At 50.4% G+C, this 12,203-nt stretch overlaps 1 protein-coding gene across 1 annotated transcript; it reads left to right on the forward strand.

Annotated features, from left to right (window-relative positions):
- The first annotated feature begins 9,438 nt into the window (after positions 1-9,438).
- LOC123120907 (receptor-like protein kinase FERONIA) lies at positions 9,439-10,578 on the forward strand. Its single transcript, XM_044540878.1, has one exon. The coding sequence runs from the start codon at positions 9,439-9,441 to the stop codon at positions 10,576-10,578; it is 1,140 nt and encodes a 379-aa protein (XP_044396813.1).
- The last annotated feature ends 1,625 nt before the right edge of the window (positions 10,579-12,203 follow it).

The raw sequence follows: 12,203 nt of genomic DNA on the forward strand, positions 1-12,203 counted from the left end.
GCCGGTCATGCCTCTAGTAGCCGGATTCCGGACCCTGTCTCAAGGACTGAGGCTAACGCGGAAGTGACACCGGATTGTCCCTCTGCAGAGGATTTGGATAAGGTATCCATCACAAACTCTGAAGTGGAAAGCGCCATGAATCATCGGCGCCGGCGAGCCGCTCTTCGCGACCCCAGGTTTTCAGAAGAGGCTTTCAATGCCTTCAATTCGGGTGATGCGTATATCCGAGAAGCTCGAGATGGCCTTACCAGAGCCACAGACCAGTATTTGAAAGATATGCGGGTAAGTACACATTTGTGCAAAACTGATAATCATATACCAGTAGCCCCCGAGACTTGAAACAGTTGGTACAACTGATTTAAGGATCGTTATATGACCAGGTGCTCACAGAGAAGAACAACCTGTTGTCTCAAGAGCTGAAAAAGTGTCAGGCCCAGCTGACTCCTGCTACCACCGAACTGGAGAAATCCAAGAAGGCGGCGTTTGGTAATGTTCCCCTCTATCGACAAAACATGATCATATACCAGGAGCATTAATACAGGTGCAAATCTTATGGCAGAATCATCAGATCATCTGGAAGAGGCACCGGAAGTCGCACGAGCGGGAGGTCCAGGAGCTCAAAGGTAACTGGCCGCAGGTGAACGTATACTGACACAGGTCAGGGCGGAGAAGAACAAACTCCAAGATGCCAACACCGAGCTGGGCGTGGAACTAAAAGACGAGCGTGCCCAGCTGGCTGACTCCGTGAAGGAGAATAGGAGGCTACGAGGTGGCATATTTAGTATGTGTTCGGACTTACCTTTACATAGTTCGGCAAGGAAAGAAACTGACAATAATTATATGTGTAGGTATATTGACGGGCCGTTCCAAAGAGGAGGTGTCCAGATCATCGAGCGATCTGCTACAAGAGCTGTCGCAAATGCATGAGCGAGCTCGGCAGGCGATGCAAAGTATTGACAAGGCCTTATGGCCATCTGACTCCCCTCCAGGAAGTATGGAGGGGCCTGTACAGCTATTCAAGGGAGCGCTGTGGCGCTTCCGATTATGGAAGATATCGGCCTGCCGGGAAGGTGCGCGAGAGGCCTGGGCAATGGTGAAAACTCGGTATACCAAACTCGACCCGAATCACATGGCCCGGGTCGGACCTGTAGGGTCAAATGGAGAAGAAATTCCTGTTAGTTTGATATATAACCAGGTACAAGTAGCCGCCAAGTATTCCCAACAGGATTGTAGGCTAGATGGCCTGTTGGATGGCATAGAGGAAGAAGTTTTTGAGTCCAAGTGACTATGTACTTCAATTGACAAATTTGTCCCTAGCTGGATTGTAAAACGATTGTCATGGCAGACCTTTTCGCTTCAACCTCTGGACCCGAAGGTGCGGAGTGTTTCTGAATACCCGCTCGGTAAGATATACCGGCGTACGCTTGGAAACCAAGCGTAGGGGTCATAGTTGCTTGAACAGACATGTATCCAGCTAGTTATGTTATATTACATTTTGATCGTAAGAAACATCTTCCAGAGAGAATAGTTGCGTTAAGGGTTCCTTTCCCTGGGTAAGCATGCATTAATTGTGCATGTCTGAACTCTGTTTGAAAAAACACAGCATACATAACATCTGGGGGTTCATAATATGATAAGTAAAAAACATCTCTAGTTCGCCGACCGAATATTCCCTTAAGAACGCTAGCTTTCGGCTTCACCCAGTCTGAGGTACACATCCGGATGACCCGACAGTAACAATCGCAAAGGTGCTCCCTTTATGCCCTAGCCGAACTAACGGGAATGTAGGGCATAAGCACAGGAGCCAGACAACCCAGCTTGGACAAATCTTAAGTCATATCGATGCATATAATGGCGAAGAAAAGGTACATACGCGAAAAAGACACATATGTGTTGAGCTTGATGCTCTGAAAATAATAATAATAATAATAATAATAATAATAATAATAATAATAATAATAATAATAATAATAATAAGCTTCTGTACGAGAAGCCCCCAGGTATAATTGATATACATATTTTAGAATGTGTGCGTCAAAGGTGCGCGGTTTAGCCGCACAAAAGCTTTAAGGCTTAAAAGGGAAAAAATGTGAAAAGAGAGGAAAATAAATACTGGAAACGAAAAGGGGTAAAGGAGACGAACGAAGAGTCCGGTGCTAGGCATAGAATCTTCCGAGTCTGGCCGCGTTCCACGGGTTCGGCTCTAGGCGATTGTCTGACGCATCATGCAGGTGGTACGCTCCTCCGGTGAGTACTTCGTCAATGATGAAGGGACCCTCCCACTTGGGCTTGAGTTTGTCCTTTTTCTTCTCCGGCAAGCGTAGAACGAGTTCGCCAACATTATAAGTCTTGGCCCGTACATCTCTGCTTTGATATCTGCGGGCCTGTTGTTGATAGAATGCGGAACGGGCTTTTGTGACATCGCGTTCCTCCTCCAGGGCATCTAAGCTGTCTTGCCGATCAAGCTCGGCCTCTCTCTCTTCACATGCGCACTCGAGGTGAGTCATGAATAATGTCGCAGGGCAACACAGCCTCTGTGCCGTACACCATGAAGAAATGTGTATATCCGGTAGAACAATTGGGCGTGGTCCGCAGCCCCTAGAGTACGGAGTCGAGCTCCTCCACCCAGTGCTTGTCTGATTCTTTTAGAGACCGCACTAATCTGGGTTTGATGCCGCTCATAATAAGACCATTGGCTCGTTCGACTTGACTGTTGGTTTGTGGGTGGTAGATGGAGGCATAGTCGAGCTTGATGCCCAGATTAGCACACCAGGATTTCACCTCATCAGCTGTGAAATTGGAGCCGTTGTCGGTGATGATGTTGTGTGGAACACCATAACAGTGCACAACACCGCATATAAAGTCTATCACTGGCCCGGCTTTGACCATTTTAACTGGTTTGGCCTCTACCCACTTAGTGAATTTATCCACCATAACTAGCACATATTTTTTCTTATGGCTTCCTCCTTTAAGGGGTCTGACCATATCAAGCCCTCAGACCGCAAAAAGGCCAAGTGATGGGGATCGTTTGTAGAGCGGTAGGTGGCATATGGCTTTGGTTGAAGAAAAGCTGGCATCCGATGCAATGTTGGACAAGGTCCTGCGCATCTGCTTGGGCCGTTGGCCAACTGTACAGAAGGCCTTGCTTACACGGGCCCGAGCCGTGGCATGGTGACCGCCGAGACCGGCATGAATTTCAGCCAAGAGCTGCCGCCCTTCTTCCTCGGAGATACATCTTTGGAGTACTCCGGTAGCGCTTTTCTTATAGAGTTCTCCCTCGTGAACCTTGTAGGCTTTAGAGCGCCGCACAATGCAGCGTGCCTCATTCTGATCCTCAGGAAGCTCTCGCCTATTAAGGTAGGCCAAGAAGGGTTCGGTCCATGGGGCGATGACTGCCATGATGAGATGGGCCGACGGTGTATTTTCTGTGGCTGAGTCCCCGATGATGTCGGTGTGTTCGGAATTTGGGGTTGTATTCGGATCCAAATTGGTGTTGCCGTTGTCCCCTTCCCACACCACGGATGGCTTCAAAAGCCTTTCCAAAAAGATGTTAGGTGGGACGGGGTCGCGTTTGGCGCCGATGCGAGCAAGGACATCCACCGCTTGATTACTTTCTCGAGCCACATGGTGAAACTCGAGCCCCTCGAACCGACCCAATATTTTGAGAATGGCGTTACGGTAAGCCGCCAACTTTGGATCTTTGGCATCGAAATCTCCATTTATTTGAGATATTGCGAGGTTTGAATCCCCGCGCACTTCCAGGCGTTGTATGCCCATGGAGACGGCCATCCGAAGACCATGCAATAAGGCTTCGTATTCGGCTGTATTGTTGGAGTCCGTGAATAATATTTGTAGGACGTACTGAACAGTATCTCCAGTAGGGGATGTTAAGACAACGCCTGCCTCTAGGCCTGCCAGCATTTTGGAGCCATCGAAGTGCATGATCTAGTTGGAATATGTACCGTACTCTTTAGGGAGTTTGGCCTCTGTCCATTCGGCGACGAAGTCGGCCAGTACTTGAGATTTAATGGCCCGCCGCGGTTTGGATGTAATGTCGAATGGGAGGAGCTCAATGGCCCACTTGGCAATCCGGCCCGTGGTGTCGCGGTTATTTATTATGTCATTGAGTGGTACCTCAGAGGCCACCGTTATGGAGCATTCTTGAAAGTAGTGTCGTAGCTTCCGGGATGCCATGAAGACCGCTTATGCTATTTTTTGGTAATGTGGGTACCGGTATTTGCATGGTGTGAGGACAGTGGATACGTAGTATACCGGCTTCTGAAGCGGGAATTTGTGTTCGTCCTCCTCTCGTTCGACGATGAGCACCGATCTCACGACTTGGTGTGTGGCCGATATGTATAATAACATGGGTTTTCCGACGTTTTGGCGCGGCCAGGATTGGGTTGCTTGCTAGAAGAGCCTTTATTTCTTCTAATCCGGCCGTTGCCGCGTCCGTCCACTCGAAGTGATCGGTGCGTCGGAGAAGGCGATAGAGTGGCAATGCCTTTTCTCCCTAGTCTGGAGATAAAGCGGCTTAAAGCTGCCACACATCCGGGTAATTTTTGGACTTGTTTAAGGTCTGTTGGTGTAGCCAACTGTGACAGAGCTCGGATTTTAGTTGAGTTTGCCTCAATTCCTCTATTGGAAACGATGAAGCCCAGAAGCTTTCCAGCGGGAACGCCGAAAACACACTTTTCCGAATTGAGCTTCATGTCATATGTTCGGAGGTTGTCGAATGTGAGACGCAGATCGTCTATTAAGGACTCGACGTGCCTAGTTTTGATGACTACGTCGTCCACGTATGCTTCAACTGTCTTGCCGATTTGTTTCTCCAGGCATGTTTGAATCATGCGTTGATAGGTGGCACCAGCGCTTTTGAGCCCGAAAGCATAGTGTTGAAGCAGAAAGGCCCGTATGGGGTGATAAATGTCGTTGCGGCCTGATCGGACTCCTTCATCTTGATTTGATGGTATCCGGAGTATGCATCGAGGAAACACAGTGAGTCGTGTCCTGCAGTAGCATCGTTAATCTGATCGATGCGGGGGAGGGGAGAGGGATCCTTAGGGCAGGCCTTGTTAAGGTCTTTGAAATCGACACATAGGCGCCAGGATTTATCCTTCTTTGGTACCATTACCAGGTTTGCTAGCCAGTCCGGGTGTTTTATCTCTCTGATGAATCCGGCCTCGAGTAACTTGGCTAGCTCCTCTCCCATGGCTTGTTGTTTAGGTTCAGAGAAGCGCCGTAATGTTTGCTTGACCGGCTTATATCCCTTCAGTATGTTTAGGCTGTGTTCGGCCAGCCTGCGTGGGATCCCTGGCATATCAAAAGGGTGCCAGGCGAATATGTCCCAGTTTTTGCGTAGGAACGCCCGTAGTGTGGCGTCGACCTTGGGGTCCAGCTGTGCCCCGATGGATGCTGTCTTCGTGGAGTCCGTTGGGTGGGCCTGGAATTTGACTATTTCGTCTGCTGGTTTAAAAGAGGTGGATTGGGATCGCTTATCGAGTATCACGTCGTCCCTATCCACCGCGGAGCGCAACGCGGTTAATTCTTCGGCCGCGAGGGCTTCCAACAATGCCTCGAGGGCCAAGGCGGCGGTTTTGTTTTTGGCGCTGAGTGCTATGTCCGGATCACTAGCAAGAGTGATGATTCCATTGGGCCCGTGCATCTTGAGCTTCATGTACCCGTAACGGGGTATAGCTTGGAAGCTTGCAAATGCATCTCGCCCTAACAAGGTGTGATATCCACTGTTGAAAGGGGCCACTTGGAAGGTTATCTCTTCGGACCGATAATTCTACGGCGTGCCGAATACCACACCGAGTGTGATTTTTCCCGCACATCGCGCCTCCCGACTGGGAATAATTCCTTGGAAGGTCGTGCTACTTTGCTCAATGCGGCTCCTATTTCCATTTTGTTGAGAGTTTTCTCGTAAATGAGGTTTAGTCCGCTGCAGCCGTCCACGAGCACTTTGGTAAGCCGAAAGCCGTCCACAGTCGGACTAAGGACCAATGCGGCTGGTGCCCGGACTGTTCTGAATTTTGGTCCGTCACTGGCATTGAAAGTTATGGCCGTGTCGTTCCACGGGTTTATTGCTGCAACTTGGCAGACTTCGGCAAGGCCATGGAGTGCCCTTTTGCGCCTATTGTTTGAGGCGAAGGTCTCGAAGACTGTCAATACTGTAGGGTTGTTGTCTTCCGTGGGATGTTGCTCTGTGGTATTTTTGGTGAGGAGATCTTCGCCGCTCTTGGCCACCTGTCGGAGTATCCAACGTGCTCTAAGGCTATGGGTTGGTACGGTATCCGGTGTTGTGTGTATTTTGCATGGCCTATCGAGCCATCCCTCCAGAACGGTTCCGCACCCCGTAACGGGCTTTAATTTTTTTTGTTATTGGATCAGGCGACCGACGAGGGTGCATCCTTTTTGTCCGGACTAGGGGTTTAGTGGAAACCGGTGGCTCCCAAGAGGCTGCCTGAGTTTTCCAGGCGCTTTCCATTGCGCAGTACTTCTGTACTATTGTTGCCAAGTCAACGAAGTGTGATACGTGACGGCGGTTGATTGCATTGAGGATTCCCTCGTCCGTGCAATTTTTGCAGAATAATGAGATTGCGTCCTCATTGCGGCAGTCTTTGATCTTGTCCTTGACAAGGAGGAATCTGGCCCAAAAGTGATGGACCGTTTCCTGGGACTGCTATCTGATGTGGGTAAGATCGCTTGTATCTGGGTGGGCGGGTGGATTTAAGTCCGAACCCTGACCCAATCTGGGATCCGGAGTTTGAGAAATTTCCGAGCTTAACAGCTCGGGCTCCGGGATATCGACGACTCTAGGTTCAGAATACGGGGCGTGTCCGCCCGTGGGCGGGTATCCGGCTCTGTGAGCTCCGAAATCCGAACATAGTTCATCCTCAATATAGAGGAAGAGTTGTCGTATTGCTCCTCCACTACCGCTATCTGATGGGTGATCGGCGGAGATTCAATTTCTCTCTAGTCGGGTTTAAGCCCAGTCCGATCATAGTCCGTAGCGACTCCCAAGGCGGCGATGCGATCCAGGAGTTCGTTTAAAGACGACAACTCCATCGGATCCATCTGCTCGGAGTATTCTGAGCTGACGCAGAGGCGATTTTCGATGACCCGAGAAGTCATCGTCGGCCCGACGGTCGAACGGGCGGCCATGGTAAAGCCGCCCAGCCGGAGGGTTTGGCCTGAGGCTAGGGCTCCCCCGGAGGTGATGTTGTCCTTGATAACAAGGCGTGCCATCAAGCCTATCTTCGACGTCACAGCGTAACTCTCAATGAAAGCACCAATGTCGGTGTCAAAACCGGCGGATCTCGGGTAGGGGGTCCCGAACTGTGCGTCTAAGGCTAATGGTAATAGGGGGCGGGGGACACAATGTTTACCCAGGTTCTGGCACTCCCTATGGAGGTAATACCCTACTTCCTGCTTGATTGATCTTGATGAATATGAGTATTACAAGAGTTGATCTACCATGAGGTTGTAGTGGCTAAACCCTAGAAGCCTAGCCTATGAGATTATGATTGTTGTCCTACGGACTAAACCCTCCGGTTTATATAGACACCGAAGGGGGCTATGGTTACACAAAGTCAGTTACAGAGAAAGGAATCTACATATCCGAATCGCCAAGCTTGCCTTCCACGCCAAGGAGAGTCTCATCCGAACACGGAAAGAAGTCTTCGTCTTGTATCTTCATAGCCCAACAGTCCGGCCCATGTTAATAGTCCGGCTGTCCGAGGACCACTTAGTCCAGGACTCCCTCAGTCGCGCCGTTCTTCTTCGGCACCGGCGTCCACGTACAGCGGCTGTGCTATCATGGAGAGCAACATGCTCCCTCCCGCGACAAGGTACAACGCAGGAAGTCGCATCCACGGCCCAGATGGGAGCGCCAGTGACCAAGTGCTCGAGGTGTTGTGCACGGCGACGTGCTACACCGTCACACCTTGGCCCATACGTGCTTGCTTTCGCCGCCGGTTGCTGCTTGCTTGAGCACGGGTGCGACCAGGGCGTCCCGGCGGGCGCGACGAACACAGGCATGGCCATGGCGCTCCACGACGGGCGCGGCGAACACGGGCGTGGCCATGGTGCTCCACGACGGCGGCGCGGCCAGGGCCTCCTCGCGGGCGTCCCGAGCTCGGGCGCGGCCAGGGCCTCTAGCGGTCGCCACGAGCACGGAAGCACGGGCACGGCCATGGCGCTCCACCACGGCGCACACGAGTTACCGATCGAACTTGTCGGATCCAAGCGCTGTAGAGGGCTGGGGCAACGCGGCGAGGTGGAGTTCATCCATGAAGGCAGGCATGGCATCCAGGCATTGTAGAGATCAGGGAGGAAGGAAGAGGAAGGAAAAGAAAGGGCGGCGAGGGGAGCTCCAGCGGCTAGCCACGACGGCCATGTCTCGGATGACCAGCAAGGGCATCGAGCTGTGCCGGCGGCGTGCAGGAAGAAATGCCCATCACCTGTTTGTTGAAAAGCCCAAGAAGAAAATCCCAAGGAGAAAAAGCAAAAATGGAAAAGAGATAAATACTTGAGTCATTTACAGGTGGAACCTTGTCCAACTCAGCATATTGTCCACACAAGCAAGTCATGTCATCTTGACAGGTGGACCCAACTTGTCAGTTTTGTTGTTTTCACGTGCTGTTGGGGATATAACTATTAGGTATGACCCGCCTAGGAGGGGCCGGGTTATAACTATGACGATTCATGAAGCCCAAGACGAGGACAATTCCACGACACGTGCTTATCAGACAATCAGTGATCTTCGTTAGTCGTTAGGCACAAAGTTGATGGTTTTTTATGCCCTGACTCAAATATGGTACTAAGTTGTTACCCTAACCCCAAGTGTGATAGTTTTGGATAAATAACTCCCTCCTCCCCATTTTCAAGTGGGTGGGCCCCTTCCTCCCCAATCCTCCGATACTAATCCCCCAGCTGACTCATAGGTGTAGTATTACCCGTTTCACGAGCAATGCTACATCTAATAAAACTTACTTTAAGTTTTACGTAAATAACCAGACGACAAACTGTGATTGGGATTAGAGAGGAGGAGGGGCCCACCCCCTAGAAATCAGGCGGGGAGAGAGAATGTTGTGAAGGAAAGATAAGTGAGGCTTCGTAAGTTGTTAGTAGATGTAGTATTATTCCCCTTCCCACACCTGCCTCTCGTCTCCTTTTCTTTCTTTCTTTTTGAAATTTTCTCGTCTCCTTTTTTGAGTTGTGGCTCTCATCCAAGGCAGAAGCCCTCTTGAAGACTTGGCTCCCGACAAACGCTCCCACTCCATCCCTCCTTTCCGTGACTAGCTCTTCCCCTGTTCTCTCTGACCGATCCAAACGAACCATGCATGTCCTAATCACCAATCTCTAGATCTCCTTCCTTCTGCATTGGCCCGGCCGCCTCACTCCACCTGTGTGTCAGTCCGTGCACGGCAGAACATGGCTGACACAGCTCGTCACCCATTGCTGATCTTGCTTGCCGTTGTGGCCGCTACCGCGATCATCGTGGCCATCAGTGTGGCTGTAGTGTTGTACCACAAAAGGAACAAGAGGAAGAAGAACAGGGAGCTCAGCGACGCCGGGTCACGCACGTCTGCAAGGTGGTTGCCGCAATACAACTCTTACGCCGTTGGTAAGTCGTTCACATTCGAGGAGATAAGGGAGGCAACCAGTAATTTCGCACAGTCGCTGGTGATCGGCGTGGGCGGCTTTGGGAAAGTGTTCTGCGGCGTCGTGGACGACGGTACCAAGAAAGTGGCCATCAAGCGGTGGAACCCGTCACCGGAGCAGAGCATGCACGAGGTCCAGGCGAAGATCGAGGCGCTGTCCAAGCTGCAGCACCCGCACCTTGTCTCCCTCATTGGCTTTTGTCTGTTTAAGAAGGAGATGATCCTCGTGTGGGAATACATGGAGCACGGCACGCTTCGGGAGCACCTGTACAACAACAGCGGCAAGCCGGTGCTATCATGTTCATGGCGGCACCGCCTCGACATGTGCATCGGTGCCGCGCGGGGCTTGCACTACCTCCACACCGGCGGCATCATCCACCGGAACGTCAAGACCACCACCATCCTCATCGACAAGAATTGGGTCGCCAAGGTGTCGGACTTCGGCTTCCCCAAGTCCGCCCTGACCAGGGCGAGCCAAATGCACCTCAGCACCAGTCATGTCAACGGGAGCTACGGATACACTGACCCGGAGTATTTTTGTCGGGAGCAGCTCACTGACAAGTCAGACGTCTACTCCTTCGGCGTCGTGCTCTTCGAGGTGCTTATGGCAAGGACGGCGCTGAACCCGGCGCTGCCAAGTGACCAGGTCAGCCTCGCCAATTACGCGCTTGCCTGCCAGCGGAACGGCACCCTGCCGGACGCCGTCGACCCGGTGATCAAGGACGAGATCACGCCAGAATGCCTCGAGAAATTCGCCGAGACGGCCGTGAAGTGCCTCGCTGACCAAGGCATGGAGCGGCCTACCATGGGGGGCGTGTTGTCCAACCTAGAGCTGGCGATGCAGCTGCTTAATTCCATGCCGATGCAAAATAAACCACTGATACAACAAAATCATATGTTGTATGTGTAGTGGTTTTTGCACTTATTTTAGCGGATTTGCTAATTCACTGTAGGTAGCAGCTTGAATTTTGAAATTGTGTTAGTCGATTTCTTGACGTATTTTTTCTGGACTGTTTTTGTGAGCTGGTTTGGCCCGCTTCTTTCTTAGGAAACTTCATTATTTTGATTTTGTTTGAATTTTATTTTATTTTCTTACTTTTTAAGGGTAGAGAGTGGTTTTCTACACCCATCCTTGGTGCACCCACAGTGCATCCACGCAAGAAAACATACCAAAACATTTTGAAAAAATCTGAAAATTTGTGGGAATGATCATCAACAAATGTTAAAGAGGCTTGCCAAGTTTGGTGGTCAAATGACATCGGAGGAGCTCTATATGTCTTCTTGCATGGGTGCACCGAGGGTAGGTTCAACCACTACTTTTCCTAAAGGTTAATACCAATGCCACTACCTTATAAACTTCATTATTTTGATATTGATTTTGTTTTTGTTATTATTTTATTTTCTTTCTTTTTAGTCATAATACCAATGCCTCTAATTCATTCCTTCTTATGAAATTTCTTTTTATGAAAAATCCACTATTGTACACAACTTGGCTTAAGGGCATTAAGGGTGAACAAACTCCAGCGCGGACTCCGCCTCCAGCCGCAACTCCTTCGCCTCCGAGTTCTTCAGGGGTACTCGCCCGACTCAGTTGCTTGTTCACCCTTGACACACAACTTGCCCGACATCTACCAGTTGCATGCCCATTCTTGATACGTTACTTGGCCATAGCGGGCCAGTGCATGTCCTTCTTTGACAAACAACTCACCCGATCAAGTTGCATGTCCACCCTCGACAGGCAACTTGCCTGCCCCAGTTGCAACTCTACCATATATTCCCAACTAGGCTTTCTATTTGCCTCGTTTGCACGTCCATCATTGACTCGCAATCGGGCCTCGACCCTTTTTTTTGTCAAAGTTACAAGTTCACACTCGACTAGCAAACTAGTAGCGACTTTTTCTGTCATAGTTACAAGTCCAACCTCGACTCGCAACTGGTCCTATTATTTTTTTTCTTGTTTCGACCTTTTGCTTCGGTTGCAAGTTCACCCTCCACTCATAATTAGGCCTGATCCTTTTTCGTCCCAGTTGCAAGTACACACTCAACATGCAAAATAACCCCTCAACCTTTTTTCCCAAGTTACAAGTCCACCCCAGACTCGCAACTGGGCCTGACTTTATTTTGTCTCATTTGCAAGCCCACCCTCAACTCACAAATTGGATCTGAGTTTTTTTCTGCTCAGTTGTAAGTCCACCCTCGACCTGCAACTGATCGTCGACCCTTTTTCTTGTCCCAACTGGAAGTCCACCCTTTGACCCGTAACTGGGCCCGACATTTTTTTGTACCAGTTTCACATCCATCTTCGACTCGCATCAAGGCAAGAGCTACCTTGTTTTGTCCTAGTTGCAAGTCCACACTCGACATGCAACCGGACCCTAGCATTTTTCCCTAGTTGCAAGTCCACCCTTGATATGAAACTGGCCCTCGACCCCTTTTTATGCCTCAGTTGCAGTTCGTCCTTTGACCCGCAACCCGATAGTATTTTTGTACCAGTTTCAAGTTCACTCTCGATTCGCAACTAGACCCGAGCTATGT

Source organism: Triticum aestivum, chromosome 5D (genome assembly GCF_018294505.1).
Source record: "Triticum aestivum cultivar Chinese Spring chromosome 5D, IWGSC CS RefSeq v2.1, whole genome shotgun sequence".
NCBI classification, from domain to species: domain Eukaryota; kingdom Viridiplantae; phylum Streptophyta; class Magnoliopsida; order Poales; family Poaceae; genus Triticum; species Triticum aestivum.

Bases quoted from the DNA above. Each gene is read 5' to 3' on its own strand.
- LOC123120907 (XM_044540878.1), top strand. From the start codon at position 9,439: ATGGCTGACACAGCTCGTCACCCATTGCTGATCTTGCTTGCCGTTGTG.